Source organism: Mus pahari, chromosome 10 (genome assembly GCF_900095145.1).
Source record: "Mus pahari chromosome 10, PAHARI_EIJ_v1.1, whole genome shotgun sequence".
NCBI lineage: Eukaryota > Metazoa > Chordata > Mammalia > Rodentia > Muridae > Mus > Mus pahari.
Genome location: NC_034599.1, coordinates 48,280,410 through 48,305,269, shown reverse-complemented (window position 1 = coordinate 48,305,269; position 24,860 = coordinate 48,280,410). Strand labels below are relative to the sequence as shown.

The window sequence follows — 24,860 nt, the reverse complement described above, 5'->3', positions numbered from 1 at the left end:
GGAGGATCTACCTGAGACTAAAGACTACCAAAGGCAGCCCAAGGTGTGTTGGGAAACATCTGTATGGAAGTGCTCAGAAATGACTGCTGTGCTGTGGGTTCCAGGATCCCACATTTTTGGCATTCCTGAACTTAATGAAACATACCAGCAAGTTGTACTTGACTCAAGAGCTAAACTGGAGCGAGAACGCCACACAGCTGATATGCTTCATCTGGAGAGTGGCAACAGTTTAATCATGCCATGTCTTGAAACCATGAGAATTAAAACTAACTAAATCGACAAGAGGCTGAGAGAAACACAGGGAGGGGCACAGAGCCTGTAATGCGACTTTAGAGACAGGCAGAAGCCAGGGACAGAGACGGATGGTGTGAGAAGGAAACCAGTCGTGGAAATGGATGTGAACAAGGAGAACCAGAGAAAAAACTGGACCCAGACCTGGAGACTCTCACCCACTGACTGGTAACAGAGTGCTGCCAACTTTCAGCTCCTGAGGGCTGATTGCATGGGGCCCAGGCTGTCTCCTCACTTCCCATTGTAACGTAAACAACGTGCCACCCACCACTTATGGGAAACTAGCATACATTCCTTGTCACCTAAAATCAACAAGTAAAACACCCAGCCATGAGCAACACATAGGAGTTGTTCTCAAGGGAATCCTTAGCATTAGGGCAGGATCCTTCGAAGGTGGATAAAAAGAACTGCTTTGCCATTATAAAGTTTTTCTAAGTTGACTTTATGAAAATATAATTCAACACAACACAGAAAACTTGGAAATTACCAAAAAAAATCTTGAAGTAAAAAACAACCAACCAACCACCACCAACAACAACAAGAACAACAAACCCACACATAGTCCCTAGACCTTGCCAGTCTTGGTTTTAGCAGAACAAAGCAGGTGTTGGCTGCTAAAAGGAACTAGCTATTCCACTGAATATAGCTGAACTTTGCTAAACTGGACTTTCTAATTATCTTACTGAAATGGAACTGTGCTGTGTGTTTTAAAGTGACCAGAGGACTTTTATTATGTAAGAGCAAGGAGAGAGGACATGGCAGCACTGTTGATTTTTAATTCAGTAACTTTTAAAAGGATCATAGGAGGTAAAATAAAAGATGCTTTCTGATTATATCATTTAACTACTTTCTTACTTTGCGTTTAAAAAAAGTTCTCACACCTTAAATACTGCATTCTATTTAGCATTACAATCAAGAACACTGTTAAACTATATCAACAGTCTACCATTATATCTGTTTTATAGTCAGATACATGAATTACTTTTTAATTTTTCACAGTTATGATATTGACATGAACATAGTTTAAAACTGATCTTGTGCACGGTTCTCATAATTTCCTCAGAATAACTTTCTTTGAAGTAGATTTGGCAAGCCAAAGAAGGGACTTGTTTTAGTTGCTTATGAAACACGTCATCAAGTTACTGTGGAGAAAGATCGTATCAAGTCTGTTTCCACGCAAGGCCTCTTTTCCCATCTTAGTTATTACTGTCCTAGCTTAAAAAATTAATTTGTGTGGGTGTCTTGCTTGCATGTATATCTGGGCACTTGTGTATTCAGTACCCACAGAGACCAGAAGAGGACATCAGACTCTTGAGCTGGAGCTGCCGACGGTTGTGAGCGGCCACGTGGGTACTGGGAACTGAAGTCCTCTGTGAGAGCAACCAGTGCTCTTAAGCCCTCTCTAGCTCACCAGTTGCTACATTCTTTTAATTTCCTTCTTATCACATAAACCCAGAGTCAACGTTTGTCTGTCCTTTAGTACTGCCTTAGTAGAGAGTTGAACATTATTCCATGAGCTCTTGGGAATGAGTCTTTCCTCTGGTGTCAATTCAGGAGTCTCTGTTATGGTGCCTCTCTGTTCAGGACCTGTGCTTGCTATTTTAACCCAGTTGTCATTGATAATATTAGTCCTTTGATATTCGAGATAAAGAGCCAAGAGAACACACAGCAGGGTTGGCCACAGCTGATATTTGCTGAGAGTAGTTCATGGGTGGGTCCACGTATCCGCGCCCTAGCCACTGGAGCGTGTCACAGACCTGTGCTGAACGCCACATTCGGGCCACTTAATCTGCATGCCTCTTCCTGTCCGGGCTGCCATGCTGAGGACGAGGAAAGGCTTCGTGTGGCCCAGCTCTGCAGACGATACTATCAGGACACTCTCACCAACCAAGATTGCCATCTCTTTCCAGCTTGTTGTCCCAGACAAGCGTGGGAGTATAAAGCTGTCTGAGCGGATGGGAGGGTGCAGCATCTGGGTGCTGGGGACACTCATGGGCCTGGCACTAGTCCCTTTGTGACTTGGACTGATCAAATAACTTGTGTCTCGTTTTCCTCCTCACCTCTGGGACTCCAGCCTTTGTACCCAGCCCTGCTTGCTTATCTGAACTTGTTTGCCCTTATTCTCTCATTTAAACCCTGTTTGCCAACCGTTCTGAGGACTTCGTCATGGCCTCTGGGCTATTTTCCAAGTCTCTCTCTCTCTCTCTCTCTCTTTTTTTTTTTTTTTTGCTTGCGATGCCCTTTTCATGAATTCCTTTGTTCCATGACCTGACTCAGTGCTGGCACCTAGCTGAAGTTTTTAAAAATGTCTTTTCGGCTAGGGAGAACGTCATTTCAACCATAATGAGCTTTGACATTGCTAACGATGGTCTGAAGACACTGAGAAATTTAATATCTGTTGGTGGATAAAGATGGGTGTAACCTGTCGTGTATAATAGAAAGCCAAGACTCTTGATTTAGGGTCACAAAGGAGGGTAGGATTCATTCTTGCTAATATGAAGATGGTCCTTTCAAGGCAGAACCAGTCTTACTGGGGGCTGAACTCAGTTAGAGAAAGCATCTGATGCTGCCTGTGGTTGCCAGCCACGATATTCACTCAGAATGATGGTGAAGTATTTTAGTGGTCCTGTCAACCACTCACTCATAGGAGATCCCCGGCATCCTGGGAAATTGCTTTCTGGAGCACCAAGTCAACAGAAAGCCAGAAATTGGATAATGATGCTACAAAACCTCTAACACAGGCAAAGTTTGTCAGAGGTTACTGAATTTCTTTTCTATTTAAAATGTACAAAGTTGAAACAAACAACAAACAAAAAGAAACAATTCACTCATTCTTTATGTGTCAGCTGGTTAGAAATTAGTGAACATTTAATAATAGTCAGTGAAGGTAGAGGGAAGCCAGGAGAGAGAGAGAGAGAGAGAGAGAGAGAGAGAGAGAGAGAGAGAGAGAGAGAGAGGGCAGAGGCTCTGGAGAGAAGGAGACAGCAGTTNTTGAAACAAACAACAAACAAAAAGAAACAATTCACTCATTCTTTATGTGTCAGCTGGTTAGAAATTAGTGAACATTTAATAATAGTCAGTGAAGGAGAAGAGAAGAGAAGAGAAAAAGAGAGAGAGAGAGAGAGAGAGAGAGAGAGAGAGAGAGAGTCAGGCAGGGCAGAGGCTCTGGAGAGAAGGAGACAGCAGTTCCCACAGAACAAGCACTAAGTCTTTCGTTTAGGGTTTCAGTTTCTGATAGGAACATGAATGGTTTTTCTGAAGTGAAGATTACATATTCCAACTATGAATTAAAATTTGATAAGTGTGATATTCCATTCAGTGGAAGAGCAACAAGCCATAATTAGTAATCATTTTCTCCAGCCACATTCTATCCACCAGAGCTGAGCCCGCATGGCCGGCCTCTTTCTCAGCCCTATAAGTCTTATAAGACTTTTCTTACAAGTTTAGTTCCCATCCATGTTTCTCTGGGTCCCAGGCCCTACATCACCACGGTCTGTACTACTCTCCAGTCATAAGCAGTTCAGTCCTATATAAATTGTCAAAGGGCAGAACATCATCAGACTTTTAAAAGTAGTCTAGGGTATGTAGTGAGTTCTAGGATAGCCTGGGTTACAGAGGGAGACAAAAACAAACAAATAAGAGAGGGAGAGAAAATACTTAAATTTTTATGGTCTGTCTCCCAAATACATTACACATTTATTTGACCCTGGATTTTGCATTAACAATAGTAGGTTGCATACCTTATATAAATATAGGTCCTCAAAATATTTATTAAGGACTTCATATTTTAATATGAGTAAAAATGCTACTCATCCTGACTCCACAAAACACTGGGGCTTAGCTAAGCCAATGCACACACTGAGACCTTGACGCAGCATCTCTTCATCACCATGTCTACTGGATCTCACTCTTAGACATGTCGCTCTGACCCCTCGGGTGTGCACTTAATACATTTAAGTTAATGCATTAATTTCTTGAGTCACAAACCTGAGCGCTCTGGGGCTTTCAGAAGAATGGTAGTTTACCTGTCTGGTGCTGGTGCCCACACAGACTGACTGCTTTGCTTGTCTTCGAAAGCGACTTTCATATGGTGCTCTCCGCTAGGGAGCATGGTGTACCGAGGGGAGGGATCTCCCACTCTCGGACTGCATTTCTGTCCATCCCACCTGGAAAGGGACAGAACTGCTCCAAAGGAAGCTTGTTGCTTATTAGGGAGGATAAAGACCTGGAATAAAGAGTCCCGGGCCTTTTGTTTTGTTTTATTTGGGGGGGGGGAGCTGTGTCAATTAGTTGATCATAATTGTTTTTGCTTACAGAAAAAGAAATTTGCTTCTGACTGAAGTTCAAAGACAAAGGGGAGGAAATGAAACAGCCTGTACGTTGCTCTGGCTGGCTGGCCACCCGCTGTTTGACAGGCTGCTCACCACAGCTGGTACTTATGACAGCTTCCTTCCCCTCCTCTACCGTTGGATGCCTGCTTTCAGCTTCTTCCCCTGAAGTCCCTCACCAGGCCATCTGGAACTGGGGAACAATTCCAGACTTCCTTGCCAGAACACTGCCTGGAAATAGGTTCACTCTCACCCTCACCTCCAGCCCTGGTCACAGGACTTCTTGCCAAGAAGTGATGTCTAAATATTTCAGAGACGTAGTCTTTGGAATGCAGTTCTGTTAGCCATCCTCGGACTTAGTTGTGCAGCCTGTTCGGACTATACATTCAACATAAACAGTGAGCTGGACACCAAAAGTTTGCCAAAATCCCCAAACCTTCGTTTATCCATGTGGTGGTCTGAATAGGTTTGCCCGCCATAGTCCTATGTGTTTCTTGGTGCACAGAGAATGTCACTATTAGGAGGTGTGGCCTTGTTGGAGTAGGCGTGTCACTGTGGGAATGGGCTTAGAGGCCTCCTATGCTTGAGCTCTGCCCAATGTGGAACCAGAGCTGCCTCCTGGCTGGCTGCCGGAGACAGTCTCCTCTTTGCTGCCTTGGGATCAAGATGTGGAACTCTCAGCTCCTCCAGCACCATGTCTGCCTGCACACTGCCATGCTTTCCACCATGATGATAATGGACTGAACCTTTAAATCTACAAACCAGCCCCATTAAAATTTTGCCTTTATAAGAGTTGCCTTCGTCATGGTGTCTCTTCAGAACAATGAAGTCCCTAACTAAGACAATGCATAATCTTTTTTTGTCCTCCTCAGCCAGTGAACCGCCAAGTCCTGAGATTTGAGCTTCCAATATTACTGGAATCTCTTCCCTTCATTTAATTCCTAGTCAAGACTTCTGTCCTTGTCCATTCTATGTTGCTATAACAGAGTGCTACAGGTGGGTACTTGATTTCTCATAGCTTTCGTGGTTGGGAAGTCCAAGTGTAGGGCATCAGCGTCTGGCAGGGACCCATGTGCTATGTCATCCCATGGTAGAGGGCAAAAGAGCATGAGAGAGCACAGCAGAGAAGTTCAATTTATCTTTTGGGTTTACTTTTGTGCGTGAGAGATAGGGTCTATGTATCCCAGGCTGATGTCAACTTTTATGTAACCAAGGTCACCAAGGACAACCTTGAATTACTGGTCTTCCCACATCTGTCTTCTAAGAATTGGCATTATGTGTACCGTGTGTGTGTGTGTGTGTGTGTGTGTGTGTGTGTGTGTGTGTGTGTGTGTGTGTGTGTGTATGTATGCCTGGTTTTTGTAGTGCTGGGATGGAACCCAGTGCTCCATTCATGCTAGGCAAGCACTCTCCTAACTGAGCTCCATCTCCATGCCCCCAACTTGCTTTTGTACAAAGTTTCTCTCACTCCTGCAATGATGACAGTCCACTTAGATGAGCATAACCCTCTGACCCAGCCACCTCTTTAGGGTCCCACCTTCCAGCACTACAGTACTGGCGCACAAATTCCTGACACATGAACTTTAGAAGGCATTAAACTTCCACACAGAATTCTTAATCCAAACTTGACCCAGCATGATCTACCTGCAAAGAAATTTTGACTTCATTACTCTGTTGCTCTAACTATGTCCATGCTTCCCCCTCACCTTTTGCTTTATCAAGCCTCGGGTTTGGGGCATGGCACAGGGGTCTTCCATGATCCACCTTTGTCTCTTAACTCACATGCTTGCCTCTTACTTTGTACCCTGCTGGTCTGACCTATGAATTCTGGCTGCATCTCACTGTGGTTTCCCACATAGCCTAGTCTTGTCAACATTACTCATTGTATGTCCAGGACCCTGTCCACCTCTACCCACTCCTCAGCTCTCTCCAAACTCAATTCAGGCATCATTTCCTCCAGTATGGTACTCAATGACCTCTGCGGTTCTATATATAACTGCCTGATCATTTACCACATAGTAGTGAATATAGAGTTGGCCCTTGCTATTAATGGTCTCTATACTCATGGATTAAAAAAAAAACATGAATTAACAGTATTTAAAAAATACATTAAATATGTATGAAATTCATACACTTTTTAGTCATTATTCTCTAGAAAACATAGCATGCCAATTTTCATAGCATTTAAATTGGGTTAAGTATTATAAGTAATCAAAAAAGGTCTTACAGTAGGGTGGCCACAGATTGTAGGTAAATGCATGTATACATCACTTTAAATAGAGGACTTCAGCATCTGTGGGTTTTGACATCTGACGGTAGGTGCTGGCACCTATCCCCCATGGATGTTGAATGCTGACTCTATGGTACTTAAATCCTCACCAGGTTGAAAGATTTTAAAGGGGGTGTTTTGTATCTTTGCAACTAGGAACATAGTAAGACTCAGGTATTCCTACCATCAGAATGAGTGCTTAGTGTTGCAGTGTTGCTGAATTCTGATATAAACAAATCTGTCCCATGATGCTGTCATTAAAGAGAGGAACAGAGCTCCCCAATCTCTATCCTTGGTGCACTGAAGCACTAAGAGGAGGAACCTGAACTCTGAACCTGCGACAAGTTCCAAAGATAATTGCTGTAACAACCAAATAGAGGTGCTAGTCACATTTGTCAGCTCCGAAAGGAAGTGAAGTTGTAATGCTGGTGCGTGCCCGAGTTACACTCCCAAACTCCTGCTTCCCAGGAAGAAAACGTCCAAGGTAAAGAATTAGCCAGGCTCTGGGTCACCTGACCTGACCTACTCATGGAGGTGCAGTCTTTGTCTGAGGAGGCTGTGACCAATGGGGGCCTGCAGTACCAACGAGGTGGAGCTGAAGTGAGCCGGAGACGAAAGGCATTGGTACCACATGCATCATAAAACCATCCCCCGAATTCAGAAGATAGCACCGTTCCCATGAGGAACCAAACTTGACTCCCCAGAACCCATCTTTAAAAAGCCAGGCACACACTTGTAATCTTGGTCCTGGGGAGGCAGAAACGGACCCAGTCTACTCAGATTCCAGCCAGCAAGAGACTGTCTCAAAAACCAAGCAAATGGCTCCTGAGAAACAATTCCTGATTGAAGGCCTCTGGCCTTCAATGGAACACACACACACACACACACACACACACACACACACACACACATAATGAGAGAGAGAGAGAGAGAGAGAGAGAGAGAGAGAATTGGAAATTGTAGTATTTATAATATTTGCAAATTCATTTTTAGATATGTGGAAATTGTTTTAATAAAATCTTACACGGGCTAAGGAGATAGCTCACATAGAAAAACATTTGCCATGCAGGCAACGAGGCCAGAGTTTGAATCCCTAGAACTCAGGCAAATACTGGGTAGGCGTGGCAGTTCCCAGTGAACCCAGTGCTTGGAGGATGGAGGCAGGAATCCTCAAAGCAACCTGGCCAGCCAGCCTAGCTAAGTGGACAAGCTCCAGGCTCACTGTGGAAAAGTAAGGTGGAAAGCGACTGAGGAAAGTTTCTGATGTCGACTTCTGACCTCCACACACACACATACACACACACACACACACACAAACATATGCACACACACTTGCATACACACATGCACACACACATGCACACACACATGCACATAGTACATTCATGTATTGGGTTATCCCAGTAGACTCTCCTCTAAAACCTCAGCAGCACAGAGAAAGCGTCAAACGTCAGCAAATGAAGAAGAAAGAAGAAAGCTGAGGTGGTGATGGACAGCGAGCAGAACCAGACTTTAGCAGAACCTGGAGGAGGTGGCTGAGAAGGTAGAGACAGCTAACTTGGAGGGGATATGTTACTCATAAATGTTTAAAGATGTCTGCCTGGATGGCAGAGGCTAGGTAATTAAACAGCTATGGATAGACATGACCTAATTTATTGGCCTTTCCAGTTGCCTTCTCTGGAGCCAGTGCTATACCTGCAGTTAAGACTGAACAGTGGTGAGTGGGTAGGGAGACTGCCCGATGACATTGAAGGGGTGGCCATACTCTTGCTTACACATACCCCAGTGGAGTACAGGGCCATTTCCAGTCACTTCCCACACACATAGGAGTTTTTCTTTTTATACAGCGAGGACTAAAGCACCAACAGCTACTCAGGGACAACTTCCAGCAAGCAGAGATCTTGCTTGGCTCTTAGTCCTGCAGAGGAACGTCTAAATGTGTGTAGCCATGTCTTCCAAATGGAAACATTCCTTCATAGAGGGATGTCCTTGAAAATGTAAATGAACTTCATAAGCCTAAGAAGCTCCTGAAACTTACAAGACCACCAGATGCCTCCCTAAGGCTATACAAACAGTAACAGCAGTCCGAGAGAGGAGGCTGACCCCACCTTGCCAAGGGAGCCATTCAGGGGGTCCTGGGGATCACCCATCCTGGTGTGAGCTTTTCAGTGATGCAGCCGCCTTCAGTAACCCACGCTCTGTAGCTAACCTCATCCCTAGTTCTGCTAACTCACCAGGCTAGGAAGCTCCGCCCTGCTGGAATCATTTATTTGATCTGTTGCTGATGCTTTAGTTGGGCTGAACAGATTTTGTCCACATCACCCCAGGAAAAGGCACAGCTTAAGTACAAGCCCAAGTGCAAACATTACAACCCAGCTAACAAGTTAGAATCACAGCGTTTGGGAGAAGAGAGCCACAGAGTACATGGCAGCCACTTAAGGAATAGGAAATGAGCTCAAACTTTTAACAGCCAAGGTGAAGAATGCCTACACCCCACTGTAGTGGGGCTTACGGAAGTCAATTCTTAAGGCCAGAGCCTAAGCAGCTTGTGGCCATTACAGCCTCTGTGTGTGCAATAACCCGCACTGGGGTGGGGGTGGGGAGTCTGTGAGATAAAAATCAGTGAAAGCAAAAGGTGATTCTCCCAGTTACCTGACTAATCAGCTCTGGGAGCAGAAGGTAACTTTGGTCCAGTAAGAAACTTCAAAATCAAAAACTTCTAGACACCAAGTTCACCATGTTTACAGCAGGCATAGTCCTCTCAATGGATCCATGGCAGGACCCCAGGCTTTTTCCTCCCTAGCATAGGATTTTTTGAAATATTACCAGTATCTCACAACTCATGCAAAGTAGGAAAGATAGGACAGTTGAAGTACATGATCCAAGTGCCCAGGGGACCTGTCAGTTCCCTTAGCCTACATCAGTCTCACCCGAGGAGCTTTAAAAGGGCTGCTCACATGCCCAGAACTGTCAATCTGATCAATACCCCTCGGTCAATAGGTCATAGGCCCAGGGTGTTAGCTATCGCTGTTGTTTTGCTAAATGGACATGTTCGAGACTGCCTTCTAAATATTTATGGCTATAATCATAGATTAGTGCTGCCCGCATCCTTGGCCAGAGAAGCTCTACTGCAGTTGACTGCAACACGGCTTAACAAAGAGCTGAGAATAAGTGAGCACGCAGCCTCAAACAGGGCACGCATATCACCCCCCTCAAAGGCTAACGGAACACTGCCAAAAAGGGGGAGGGAAATGGGAAAATGTGCTGTGCTCACTACCTTATAGACACAAGGTGTCTGCTGTACTGATAGGCGCATTTCAGCTACAGTCATCTGCCCAAGACTTACACCGGACCAAACCACATCAGTCAACACTCCAGCAGCAGCACTAATTAGGCTCTGGGGGTGGGGGTGGGGATGGGGATGGAGATGGGGGTGGGGAGGTGGGGGTGGGGTGAGGGGGGGGAGAGCATTTATGTGGGAGGGGGCTGTGTTGGCATGTGTCTGGAAGGAAGTGTTGTAGGAATGGATAGAATACCTTGTATACATGCATAAAATTGCCAAAGAATAAAGGATGTTGCAAACAGCATCTGAGGAAGAAGCATGTTCTATAAGTAGGAGCATTCTGAGCCTCGGCACGCTAAGGCAGAAGGCATGGTCTGTGAAACAGGCTTTCCAGGTCAGGAGCTGGAATGTATTTTTCACAAGACATATGGGCTTCTTATATTTCTTATATTTCCATCTATTTCTATTCGTATTCCTTGGTCTTTGTGCCCCCCGGTGATCTATTAAACAAACCCTTCTATTTCTTGTAAACACGTTTTGATGTTTGTGTGGAGTTGTTCCTAATAAAAGCCTAGCCCATGAGGCATACTGGGTCCTGGCAGCTTCCAGTAGGCTTCTTGGAGCCTTAGCCTCCCTGAGAAAAATTTACATTCCAGACTCTGAGGTTTCTTCATGAACTGAGATTCACACCCATGGCAAGTGGAGCTCCAACAGGGACCTGAATCCTAGAACCTCAGATATTAAATAAGGAAGGAAGGAAGGAGGGAAGGAAGAGAGAGAGAGAGAAACAGAGAGAGAGAGAGAGAGAGAGAGAGAGAGAGAGAGAGAGAGAGAGAGAGAGAGAGAGAAGAATTTTATGGGCCTGGCATTGGTAGTTTGGAGAGTTTCTTAAATCATTTTCATTTCAACCACAGCTAAGGATCACCATAGCTGAAGACATGTCATCACAGAGGTGAAACGTTCCCAGCAGATGTGCCGATGGCCTTGGTGTGCAGGCAGACACACAGAAGAGGAGCTGCCAGAGCATGGAGAAGGCAGGTGCACAGCTACTCCCTCCAGACTGGCAAGTCTTGTGCCCGCCACAGCAGCGCGGCATCACTTCAGCTGAACCCAGTGGTCTGCAGCCACTGCATAGACAGCCCAACACTAAGCTTCACACAGGCGGGGACTTCAGAGTGGGTGCTTGGCCTCACTTAGGGCAGCCTATCATGAGTGTAAGTGACTGGAATTACAGTTCCGTCCTTCATCCAGAATCTGAACCAAGGAGAATCGGCCAGTCGGAAGACACAGAGTCAAAGGCACCATGGGAGGAGTCGGCATGGGCTATGCACAACCTGTGCCTGAAAATCTTCCGGTCTCAAGTCCTTCAGTCTTCAGTTTCATCCCAGAGAGCCTCCAGTACCTACGGTACCCTGAATCTATGCTCAAAGATGTTGACTTTTACAGATCTGACAGTATCTGGTCACAGTCCCTTTCTGAGAAGGAAATGCTCCACCCCGAAGGGAGCAAGGCAGGGAGCAGCCCCAGGTAGGGGAAGCCACAATAGAATAGGAATCTCCCAAAGTGCAGAGTGTAAAGAAAGAACAAAGGGCAAAGGAGGGATGTGGACAGCAGTGTCACACGTGGGGGGCGTTCTGGAGAACTCTCAGGAGGGAAAGCAAAATGAACGAGCAGTGAGAGAAGGAAGATTCTGAAGGGAGACAGAAAAGAGGCACAGCCATGCAAGGGAAGAAGGGAGAGGACACCTGCAGGCTATGCTTCCCAGGCTCTCATAGCTTGCCCCTCTGCTTCCTGCTGTAATCCTACAGGAGCTGGTAGGTTAGGAGAGAGGCAAGTCAAGGGCTTGCCCCTTTCCCTCAACTGCCTTACTGTGGAGAACTTCTGCAAATGACCTGCTCTGCCATCACTAACCCCCTGGTCACCCCTGCCACGATTCCTGTTTCTCTTGAAGGAGCTAGAGGCTTGGAGAATGCCACCAAGTCCCGCCCCCCCCCCCCTTTGTCTCTAAATAGTGACTTTTAGATCTGGCTCTCATTTAATATTTGGGAATTCTGCAAGCTGGTTGTTAAACTATTGCTAGCTTGAACTTGGCCAACACAGCAAAGCAGGCATTTGTCTTTTCCTCCCCATGACCTGAGAAGAACCGCTTTCTAGTATGCCATGGCTTCTGTAGCTTTTGTGCTACAGGCTCCATGCACTGCCCTCCTCTGGCTTGCCATCTCTGTCCCCCTATTGTTTTGCTGGTTCTCTCTGTGGCCACATGGCCAATTCACTGTGCTCCATTCTACCTGACACACAGAGTAGCTTGTTTTTTTTTTTTTTTTTTTTCTTTCAGTTGGATTCCAACTGACTCCCAGGAGAGGGGCTGGAATGAGCCAGAGACATCCAGAAAGTACCTCTAATTTGAATATAAGGTGTAGGAATGGTGGAGGTGCAGGGAAGGGGTCTCCTGGGAGCAAAGGCAGGGACAGCAAACATGCACACTGCTAAAACACCAAGGGAAGGAATCTGTTCTGATTAGAGGAACTGCAGTTCTAAGACAACGGGGCAACTCCCCCACCCAGCTTCGATTCTCCCCTCTCTGTACCTTACAGGAAGATGGAGGACTGAGAAAGGGCTCCAGAAAACTAAAAGGTATGAATAGGACCTAGGCATGGTGGCACATGGCTGTAACCCCAGTTTTGGGAGGCAGGGTCAGGGGGATCAAAAAGACCTTCAAGGCTTTAGCTACATAATTAGTTACAGGCTAGCCTGGGCTAAATGAGACCTTGTTTCAACAAAATATGTATAAAGATATGTATATGTATAATATGTATAAAGATATGTATGATGTATAAAGAAGACAGCTGGGAGAGAAACATGACAGGGGCGACTCTGCAAAGTGCCAAGAGGAAAGAACAGCCCACTCTAATGTCCTGCCCAGTGAAACATTCTCCAGGAACCAGGGGGAAAGACACTGGCAGAAGAATGAAGCAGCATTTGTTAGCAGCAGGCTGTCCGCATAGAAGCCAGGACCCTCAGAAATAAAGAACAAACAAACAAAAACATGAACACTCACATCTGTATAAAGTACTATGAAAATCAGCAAAGAATGAAAAAAAATCACCAAATAATATGCAATGCTATAAGATATGATGGTTTTAATGTATTATTCAGAGAATAATGACAAGAAAATGCATGCACATAATGAATACAGATGCAGTTCCCTTTTAAATAGTTTTGACCCATGGGTTGGGAGTGAATCTTAGATAGTGCTTAGCAGTGTAGGCAAAGCCATCTGGTTGACCTTCAATCTGGATGGATGGGTGGGTGGGTGGTTGGGGGGGTAGATAGATGTAGTTAGATGCTAGGTTAAATCCATAGGTGCAAACTCATAGATACAAAGAACTATGAAATAAATTATTATTTTATTGAGTTCTATAAAGTATATTTGAAGGTTAAAAGCAAAAATTGTATTTATATTATACATAGTTCTACATAAAGGGGTAAACTGACCTCTGTAAAAGTGATTTCTTACATTTCATGTTAAATAGTGATTTATAAGTTTCCTGTGAAAAGATGTGTGTGTGTGTGTGATTACCAGAGCAAACATGAAAACATTTATACATATAAACAGCAAAATCTTCAGTAAACAAATTTGAAAAACAAAACAAAATGCTTAAAGCCACTGCAAGGGGCCAGTGAGAAGGCTCAGCAAACGGAGGCTCTATGAGCCTTGGGACCCATGAGGTAGAGGGAGAGAACCAGCTTAATCAAGCTGTCCTCTGACCCCCTCCTTGTGTGCTATGGCACATGTGCATGCCCCCTTCCCCACATAATAATAAAGAAACATTTAAAATAATAAACAATTTAAAATATTAAAATAATAAATAAATATTTAAAAATACTTTAATGTTGCAGGCGGGAGGAGAAAATGAGGAACATATAAAAATAACGAACAGGAAACAACATGGTAGACCTAAATAAGTGTACTCATATCATGATAGAAGTCGCATGTCAAAAGATGATGCTATTAATGTAGCCTGCCAGAAACACATGACAGCAACCTTGTACACCTCAGTATGATAATATAAGCAAAATGGACGCATTCCTTTGAAACCACCAACTACACAACTTAAGCTGGTAACCTATCTGGAAAAGCCCTGTGTCATTAAAAAAATTGGATTTATAACTTAAAACGTACAGAAAACAAAACTCCAGTACCAGGGCCTTTTACCAAATGCTTATAGAAGAAGCTACACCACCTCTTACAGGAATAGAAGAGAATCTGTAATAAAGCTATATTTACTCTACATTTAAGCAGACAAGAACCACAAGCATGGCACAGTGGTTCATGTCTCTCATGACAAAGCTTGGAAGACAAGTCAGGAGGACCAGAAGTTTGAGGCCAGCCTGGGGTACAACATATGAGGACAGATTGGGTTATATATCAAACTGTCTCAAAAACAAAGTAAAGCAATAATATGATCTATCTATCTATCTATCTATCTATCTATCTATCTATCTATCTATCTATCTATCTATCTCAGTATCTTTTACCAATTCAGGTGCCAAAACCCCTAAGGAAACATTAGCAAACTAAATTTTTAACTATAATAGCAATACACCCTGGCCAATGGGGCTTGCCTTGAGTGTGCGCCTGTGTGCTGGCCTGGTGGTAAGAAAGTACTACAATAAAATATCAAAATAAAGAAATTATGTGGCTGTAGATGGGTTATGACCCTACAGTTCTGGAGGTCAAGGTCAACATGGGGCCCTGTTTCCTCCAACGGACCATCCTTGTTCCTGACCATTCATCTCTGATATAACTATAATGGTGTCTGCACATGGCTTTTTTGCTATGCCTGCCCCTTGTGTTCAGATTTTTTTTTTTAGTGAGGATATCAGCTTCATTACAGTAGGATGTTACTCAGTGATCCCATTTTCAGTCAACTATCTATGTGATAGCTCTCTCCAAGGCCACACTGAGGAACCCAGGTTAGACCAGCACACGTTTCAAAAAACACAGTTCATTCTGCAATAGCAATGTTGATTCGGTATTTTAAAAGTGGCTACTGTACACACCGTATCAGGTCTAAAGATGGAAAACCACATGAGCACATTAAGCAGTGTTTCTAAAGAATTTGCTCAAAATTTTTAGCAGTAAGAGATAAAATCTGATGCAAAGCATCAATCAGAAAATCATAAGCAACAACACACCTAACACCAAAAGACTGATGGTTCTGAGTCAAGGCAAGGATGTGCACCTCCTCAGCCCTGCTCAATGTCATGTTGGAAGTGTGTGTGTGTGTGTGTGTGTGTGTGTGTGTGTGTGTGTGTGTGTGTCTGGAGTTGTGAGGTGCAATGTGGGAACTGAACCGAGGTCTTCTGGAAGAACAGCCAGTGAATGCTTTTAACTGATGAGCCACCTGTCCAGCCCTATGTTGGAAGTTTTAATTAATATTAGGCAGGAAGGATAAAAGACATACCTGTCAGACAAGAGGAAATAAAACCACCTCTACATGAGTTTAGCAGAGTGTTGGGACACAAGATTCTCAGTGTGGATTTGTACTAATAGCATGAGGTAAATCTACAACTGACACAGAAAAGTAAAGGAAGTAAATAGGCAAAATAGTTGTTTTTATAATTTGTTTAAAAAGATTTTATGTATATACTGTCACTGTGTTCATACACACCAGAAGAGAGCATCAGATCCCATTACAGATGGTTGTGAGCCACCATGTGGTTGCTGGAAATTGAACTCAGGATCTCTGGAAGAGCAGTCAGTGCTCCTAACCACTGAGCTATCTCTCCAGCCCCTATTTTTATAATTTTGATATTAAGATTTACAATAAACTCATGGGAATGAAACATGTGTAGCATTTATTGAGGAAATAGCATATAGACAATAAAGTAGGGCAGAGTTAAGAAATGCACCCCCCAAATATAGTTTTACAAAGGCACAGAAGCAAGTTAGTGAAGGAGGAATTTCTTTCTAAGAAATACACTGGGCACCCATAGCTAAGAAATAAGAGAAAGCCCAAACTAAACTGCATACTACGCACAAAAATATTTCAAAATAGAAGTATCTAAGACATAAAACTCAAAAGAAAAACCCTTTAAACCACAGGGAAAAATTCTTTGCTTTTGCATGTGGTAGAGGTCTCAGAATGTTACCAAAAGCATAATTCACAAGAGAAACCTTTGTATATTGGATTCATAAAAATGAATTTCTTTGTTGTTGTTCTACAAAGATACTATGAGACAAGTTACATCTGGGAGGAAATGCTTGTAAAACCCTGTATCACATAATGATAGTGTCCAGAATACATAAAGACAAAGAAACCAACAGTAAGAAAACAAACAATTCAATTAAAAATATGCAAAGATTTGAACAGACATCAAAGAGAATACATAAAAGGCAGATAACCACATGAACATGTTTATCATTAGTCATTAGGAAATGCAAAATAGAATATGGTAATACCCCATGCTTATAAAACAGGGTAAAATAAAAATATTGAAAACATTTAATATTCAATATTAGACTTCCCAGCTTCAGAACTATTAACATAAACTTCTGTGTTTTTAGACAACCCCACTTAAGGTATTTACTTATTATAGTAGCCTGAGTTATTAAGATAAAACCTGGAACTCTCATATTCTACTATTAGCAATACAACATATTACAGCTATTAGGGAAAATAACTCAGCAAATACTGTATGAATTAAAAAACAGGCTCTGGCAAGTACATTCCTTATAAACACTTATGTTTACACAATAGTGTGTATAAATGTTTGTAGAACTTCTATTCAAGGTCTCCCAAAGCTGGAAATAATCTAAAATGTACCTCAGTGGGTGAAGTAATTACCTATTGTACATGTATACAATGGAGTAGTACTCAGCCCTACAAAGGAATGGATTCTTGGTATATACAACAACTAGTGACACCTGTATGGCACCTTCCTGAGTTGAGGAAGACACTCTCAAAGGTTATAGACTCAATTTCCATGTAAACAGTAAACATAGATTTAAAAATAAACCCACAGTGATGAGGGATGGAAGAATAGTGACCAGAGTAGGTCACATGCTTCCATTAGTCGTTTCCCATCCCCCTGTTCCTTTAGCTACTGTTAAATGTGCTTTCTACAAGCCAAACTAAGGCAAACTCAATGTTACTATTAAAAAAAAAAATCACAGTCTTTGGTCCCAAGAGCCCTCCATCTCTTCTTTCACCATTAGAAGGCTAACACAGGGCTTGGGGAAGCTGGCGACTGTGGTGTGCTAATTGATTAAAGTACAGCCTTTAAAGCAGAGCCACTGGCAATGTCAATAAGGAAACATTCTGGGAGGTAGGAGTGGGAGGAGATGAGCCTGCGATTCTCAAATACACAGCCTGGGCAGCAAGCAACTACACAAGCACCCACATGTGTGACAGCGTTAGAATTCTCCCCCGTGTGGGGATGGCATAGCCTTGCTGCCACCTCTGCATAGCTGTGAGAAGGGGAACATTTTCCTACTGACCTAGCCTGACCGTCCCCCATGCCTTGGCATTCATTTCTTGGTTTTAAGGTCATCTGTGGGGGGCTGGTGAGATGGCTCAGTGGGTAAGAGCACCTGACTGCTCTTCCAAAGGTCCGGAGATCAAATCCCAGCAACCACATGGTGGCTCATAACCATCCGTAACAAGATCTGACACCCTCTTCTGGAGTGTCTGAAGTCAGCTACAGTGTACTTACATATAATAAATAAATAAATCTTAAAAAAAAAGATCATCTGTGGGGATGAGAAAGTATTTTTAGACTAGCCTCAATCTGACTTTCTGTTCACATGTAGTTGCCCACATTTTTCTCCCCCTTGCTTGTATTCTTTACACAGTGGTTACATTTCTGTAACTAAGCATGGAATGACTACCAAGTGTCTAACTCCACCCAAAATAATCCTTGATCACAGGGAATCAAAGCTGGTGTTCCGTTCACCCTGTACCAATTTACACATATAATATGTATGTGTGTGTGTGTGTGTGTGTGTGTGTGTGTGTGTGTGTGTGTATCATAACACTAGAAAGAGAGTGACAAGGGCAGACAAGTTACTAGACATACATTTAAAAGAAATTATTTAAGAAGGTATTTATAACCTGCAAGCAGAGCTCATGCCTCCAATCCTAGCACTTAGGAGTCTCAGACAGGAGGATTGCCAAAAGTTCAAGGGTAGCCAAAGTAAGCTACACAGTGAGTTCCAGCCCAATCTGGGATACATGGAGAGATCCTGCCTCAAAAATAAATACAGGGGTGGGAAAACGGCTCAGTGGATAAAAGCCGTTTAAGTAAGTATGGAACTAACAGAAAAGCCAAATGAGCAGCTTGCACCTGTGAGCTCAGCACTGCCCTGGGAAATGGGAGGCAGAGAGAGCAGAAGTGCTTGCAAGCTCATGGGCCAGCTAGCCTGGGATATTCAGCAGCAGAAATTATGACAAGGGAGACCTCAAAAGCAAGGTAAAGGTGCAAAGAGTTGTGCGTTGGCTTCCACATTCCCACTGTGGTAGGCATATACCCAGACTCATATACCACATGCAAAAAGTGAATAGGCAAATTTAATAAATAATGAAAATACATTAAAGCAAAAATACTCAAAGTCGGCATAGCTTTATCACCAAAACAAAGCCTTTAAAATTGTTTTTTAAAGAACATGTAATTGTAACAAAGTAATGAAAAGGTTAACTTCCATTAAATATTATTCCTAAGAGGTAACCCTTTCAGCAGTTTGAAGTATAGTTTTATGAAATGCACGCACGCGCGCGCACACACACACACACACACACACACACACACACACACACACACACACGGTCAGCAAGATGGCTTAGCTAGAAAACACACCTGCCCCCGAGCCTGACAGCCTGAGTTCTATCTCCTGGAGAGAACCAACTCCTTCAAGTTATTGCCTGACTCTCACACAAGGACTCACACACACACACACACACACACACACACACACACACAATTATACAAAATGTAAATGTATATGGGGCCAGAGATAGCTCACTGAGTAAAGGTGCCTGCTTGCAAGTCTGACCACCTGAGTTTGATCTCCGAGACTGACATGGTGGACTGAGAGAACCAACTTTGGCACATTGTCCTCTGACTTCCAATCATGTACTGTGGCATGCACATGGCACCACCTCCACTGCCACCGCTGCCGCCACTGCCACTGCCACCAGCACCACCACCACCAATAAATAAATAAATAAACAAATAAATAGCAAGATTTTGATTTTAAATGCACAATATGCATTTTAGTGTGTATGTATGTTTGTATATATAAGTGTGTGGCTGAATGTACATACTTAAGTTGACTGTTTTCCTTAATCCCTCCTCTACTATTTATTTATTTATTTGTTTGTTTGTTTGTTTATTTAATGGCAAGGTCTCTCACTGAACCTGGATCCCTGGGAGTATTACTGAGGCAAGCCTTGCCTATGGAAATCAGAAGGAGACATCAGATAACCTGAAACTAGAGTAACGGATGGAGTAATGGATGTTTGTGAGCCACCAGGGGGATACAGGGAATTGAACCCAGATCTTCCACAGGAAAAGTCATTGCTCATTACTGAGCCAACTCTCCAGCCCCTACTGATAGCTTTTAAGAAAGAAAAATCAAAAATTTCTGTTGGTCAGATTTAGGATGAAAATAAAAGCAAATACATAAAAGTCCACACATATGTAAATATATATATAAATATGTATACATTCAATATGGGAAAGATAAAAGTTATTTAGAGCCGGATTGATCTTGGCTCACATTTTAGATTTGTATTTTGTGGGCTATAGTATCCTGGGCAAGTTCCTTGACATTGTTAAACGTCATAATATTTGACCCAAGGAATGGCTGTGACTATTACTCAATGTTAACAGGCAACATAATTTTAAGATAGACTTAGATTTAACTTCTGACTCTACTACTTACCAAGATACTCAACGTTTACAAGACGTTTCCTTCTCTGTGAAATGGAAACTAAAGAGGGCATCCAGACACATGAACTCTGCACAGCATGTTTAGTGCAATGATCAGTATACGGTATGTGCCTAACAAGTGTTAGCTGTTATTATTAGGACAATAATTACTATTGCTATACAAAAGGTAGTACTTAGTGAAGGCTGCTCTAGCCATCTCCTCTTACTCAAGCCTCCTACTAATCAATATCTAAGAAATGGATAACTGGGTCAAAGGTCAGGTTTATCCAAATTCTGTTCTTGATCACTGTAAGGTTTAGAGGTGGCTCAGCAGTCAAGAATGCACACTGTGTTTGCAGAGAACCCAACTGTGGTTCCCAGCACCCACATCAGGCAGCTTACAACCACACTCTAACTCAACCTCTGGAGTATTCCACGCCCTCTTTTGGTTTCTATGGTCACATGCAAATGCCTACACAAAGATATGCGTATACATACAGTTCAAAATAATAAAAACAAATCTTGTAGAAAAAGTTTGAAGTCTACTTAAGTCACTAACAACATGCATGCCATGGGCATTTCAAAATTAATTTTCCATTATTATTGTGACTCAACCTTCCCCCATTTATTTCATTTACTGCTTACCTATATTCAAATGTGATTGATTTTTGCTTATTTATCAACTTGAATCTTAGTGATTAAAATTTGAGTGAACTTCTTATATGTTAGAAACATTGCTATATCAAATGCAAATGCTCCCCTAAAAACTGAAGTCAAAGAGGCTGAGTACTGGTGAAGATCAGGAGACATCCCTACATGATGAAGAGTTCTTGGGGAGTTCTGTCTCCTACATTGGGTCCTCAACTATTCCTATAGTACTGTCATCCACATCTGAGCATCCCTGCGTCCATGTAATAGTCACCTTTTATTTCTAACATAGGGATTCTTTTTTAGTTGTCCTGTTGGCATTTCAAATCTATCATAAATGCAGGTGAATCATCATATCTCTCAGTCAGCTGCCTTGCCAAGTGCCTCTATCTAGTGCCTTACTGTGTTAGCCAAGGGAACCCTACTTCAAGAAGCTGGTTCTGAGGAGGCATAGAGGCCCTAAGCATCTCCCAGAAAGGCCCTTTGAACTGTTTCTGAAGTTACAGTCTGGGATTCCATAAGTCATGCACCCTGAGTTTTTATTTGGAAAATATAATGATCATACTTTACAAGATAATGAGCGGAAGAGACAGCTGGCTTACATGCTATCCTGGGTCATTTCTGCAGGCCAGTATCAGCTACAGAAATGAATGAACATGGTCCATGATCCCATGGAGATATGGGGGATTCCACAGTGGGAGCCAGGAAGTAACCAGGAGAAAAGAAGGGGCCAGGGTCATTGCTTTGGGCGTTTGGTCCAATCATCTACTTTCCCTAAAGTGATTTTACATGTCAGTGGTGGTGATGTTTTAACTGGATGGTTATTTTAGTAGGTTATCAGTTATAATTTCTATTTTTGTGCTAGCAATGCGGCTCTTCTGCTAGTGCTTCATTGAGGACATGAACATCGTGATATCACAAGAAGTGATGCAGTCTTCCTAAGCTTTTGCCGGTTGCCATCTATGCATAGACCTATGTCCCCAGAGTCAAGGATGTGGGTGACACAGACTGCAGCAGAGAAAGCACAAGGCGATGGAGCAGGAGGACAACCAGGGGATAAGAGGAGCACTTGCTGCGCAAGCACAGAAGACTCGAGTTTGTATCTTGACATCGGTGGATAGAAAAAGCCAACTATGGCAGGCGCTTATAGCCCTAGAGCTGTGAGGGACAGGGCGGGAGAATTGCCACCAGCCCACCTAGCTCAAGGTTCAGTGAGAGACCCTGTTTCAAAGGAATAAGACAGAGCAGAAGAGAGCAAGACTTTAGCTGTCTTCTTCTGGCTCCCATGACTGTCCACATGCATACACATGTGCATATACTTCACACACATGCACCACGCTCATACAGTATATTCACAACAGTAAAACTATAAAGAGGTCCTCTATACCTTTTATCTATTTTCCTTCAGTTGTCATATTTTACGTAAGTCTAATACAGTACGAAAGAAACTCCCTTGAAGGAATTTAAAATAAATCATATCACTAAGACTACAGCTGGTAAAAATACTACACGCTAGCAGATTGTGCCATTGGATCTTCTAAAACTATCATTTATTTTTAATTAATTAATTTTACATCCCAATATCAGCCCTCCTCTCAGAGCTCATGCCCCACTCTCCCCTTCTTTTCTGAGAAGGGGACACCCCCCTCCCCCCAGCACATCAGTCACAGTAGGACTAGATGTATCCTCTCTCACTGAGGCCAGACAAGGCTAGCATCCACAGGCAGGCAACAAACTCAGGGACAGGTGACTATAATTTTAAAAGTCCCAAGTTGATCCCTAAGTGTGAACCCGCCTCCCTCTATTTCCTAATTCTGCCAAGCTGTCCCCTCATGTATAATGTCTGCCTTCTCTTTACAGACAAGGAACATCCTACTCTGAGCATTACAGTTTGGGAGTGTGGGGATTGCGTATGCTTTGAAGCGGGCCCTAAGTAGATCTATGTCCTTCTCTGAATGGGACACCCTGTGTGGCCAATGTGCACTATGTGTGGGCACTCGTGGGTGAGTGTGAACACACTGCTTTCAGAGTGACTGTGATTGACTCTTTACTGACTGATTGGAAGGGACTGAGCCTGATTTTCAAAAGCAGAGTGTGACGAGAGATTTCCAGTCTCAAACTTTAAGCACCATTGCCCCCGCCCTCCCTAGAGAGCCACATAGGAGAAAAAGTGAAGAGGGAGCTTTGGGCCCAGTGTCTTCTGTCTCAGCAAAGACTAAGGAGGGTTCCATAATTGGAAGTCTGTCCTTGGAGGCGTTTCTTTTGGGGTGAGAGAGAGAAGGGCGGAGGTGGGAGGGACTGATTGGGATTGGGAACCTGAATGACCAAGCCAGCTTTCTAAACTCCAGCTTATGCATACATTGTAGCCTGTGTGCTATCTTGGATCTCCTCCCACTCTCCACTGCTCACTGCAGAAGACTTGACTAGGTCTGTGGGTCCATTACTTCAGCAGGGAAAAAACAAGTTAATTTATGCTCCCAAGAATCACTTTTGGACTTAATTTGCTAGTTTCTTATCCCTCCCTCACCTACAACATTGTATTTATTAATAAGGCCATCGGTTAGATCCCGTAAAAACTCCTTACAGCACCACACCACAGCCAACCCCACGTGTCTCAGTCCCATTCACCCACACAGGACCCTCTGGCAAGTTCCTGGATCTCCCTCCGTTTCTGGGCCTCTAGCTTGGAGGGAGCAGCTGCCAGGATCCAGTTCTAGGGAGTGCCATACAATAACAACTCACGTGCCCAAAAACGGTCGGACCTTATCCCTAGTAGCCTATGACGCACCTGCGCCTCTACTATGCGGGAACCCCTCCCCGCTGAGGTTAGCTCAGGTGTCCTGAACAGGCGGGGACCCACGCATCGAGAAATGCAAAGAACGAGCGACTTTCTCCCTCCTCCCTGCGGAGTCCTGGACTCCTAACCGCGTTGCTGGGGATGGAGAGCCTGGAGAGAGCGCCCCGGGAGGCATCTGGAGACCCACAGAAACATCGTTGTTCCCTTTTGCCACTCCAAGCAGCACCTGCACAGGGTCCCAGCAGGTGTCCCTGGGTTCCCTCGGAAGCCAACAGGATGCAGGCCCAGCCCAAGAGGAGGAGTTCGCTTCGTACCTGATCCTGTCCTTCTCTGCCCTCCGGAGTTCTTCATTTCTTTCCAGTACCTGGAGGATCTTCCTGGCTTCTTCCTCGTTTAGGAAGCTGAAATCAAACCCCTGAGGAACTTTCGTCATTTTCTCTCCCGTGTGCGAGTTATGTGTACTTAAGCTCCTTGGCGCCTCCTGTTACAAAGCCATTTTTCAAGATAATGAAGACTAGTTTTCCCGAACTTGATTCCATAGCCCATAATAGCTCCGCGCCTTTGAAAAGCTAAAACCACAAACCTCGGGACCAGCCCACACATACAGGGCTCCTTTTGACAACACCTTAATGACATGTTTCTCTCAACCTGTCCAACCGAGATGCAAAGTGAGTGACTAAATGGAGAAAAGGAACCAATCGCATTTGGGGGGCGGGGCGGGCTTTGCAGCGTCCCCCGCCCTCCCACCCTCTATGTGACTTGTTAAGCAAACAAGCCTACATAATTCTGTCTCTAAGGGAGCCTTGCCCTTGAGTGTTAGCCCCTAAGTATTTGCTTGGCTGTTGCTGTTTGCTGGAAGAATTTGAGCTTGTCTAGAAGAAAGACTAAGAAGGAAAAAGATTCAGGACTAATCCTGTCTTTCAATGATTGAGAACAGGAGAGCTGGTAGGAGCTTGAGAGTTAGTAGAAGTGTTACCTTATTTAAAAGAATATTCCCTTATTTAGGGAAGCCTAAACTCACTTTGTCTCAGAGGGACTCACAGAAGGACTGGCATTAGGCTACCCTTGGAAATTGAATTATTTGCCAAACTTGCCATCACCCTCACACACAGAGTCCCACTGTCTCAAAGAAAGGCATTCTCAGACTTTGAAAAGCCCCACTTACAGTATTTTAGAAGGCAGATCACAATCCTGTGCAACCACAGAAAGTGCTTTTCCTAGAAAGCCAATTATTCCATGACACAGTGAAGTCAGGTATTTCCGAAGATGTGCATACATGTTTTGTTTTTTAAAATGGTGAACGTCTTTCCA

General features: G+C 43.6%; 1 protein-coding gene across 1 annotated transcript in view; it reads right to left on the bottom strand.

Moving 5' to 3' along the window:
* The window catches only part of Exph5 (exophilin 5), a 78,364-nt gene extending 54,196 nt beyond the window's left edge, over positions 1-24,168 (bottom strand). The window contains exon 1 of the mRNA XM_021208059.2: positions 23,864-24,168. Coding sequence (XP_021063718.1) covers positions 23,864-23,982 — 119 coding nt within the window. The 5' untranslated portion in view covers positions 23,983-24,168. The remainder of the gene's footprint in view (positions 1-23,863) is intronic.
* Positions 24,169-24,860: the final 692 nt, after the last annotated feature.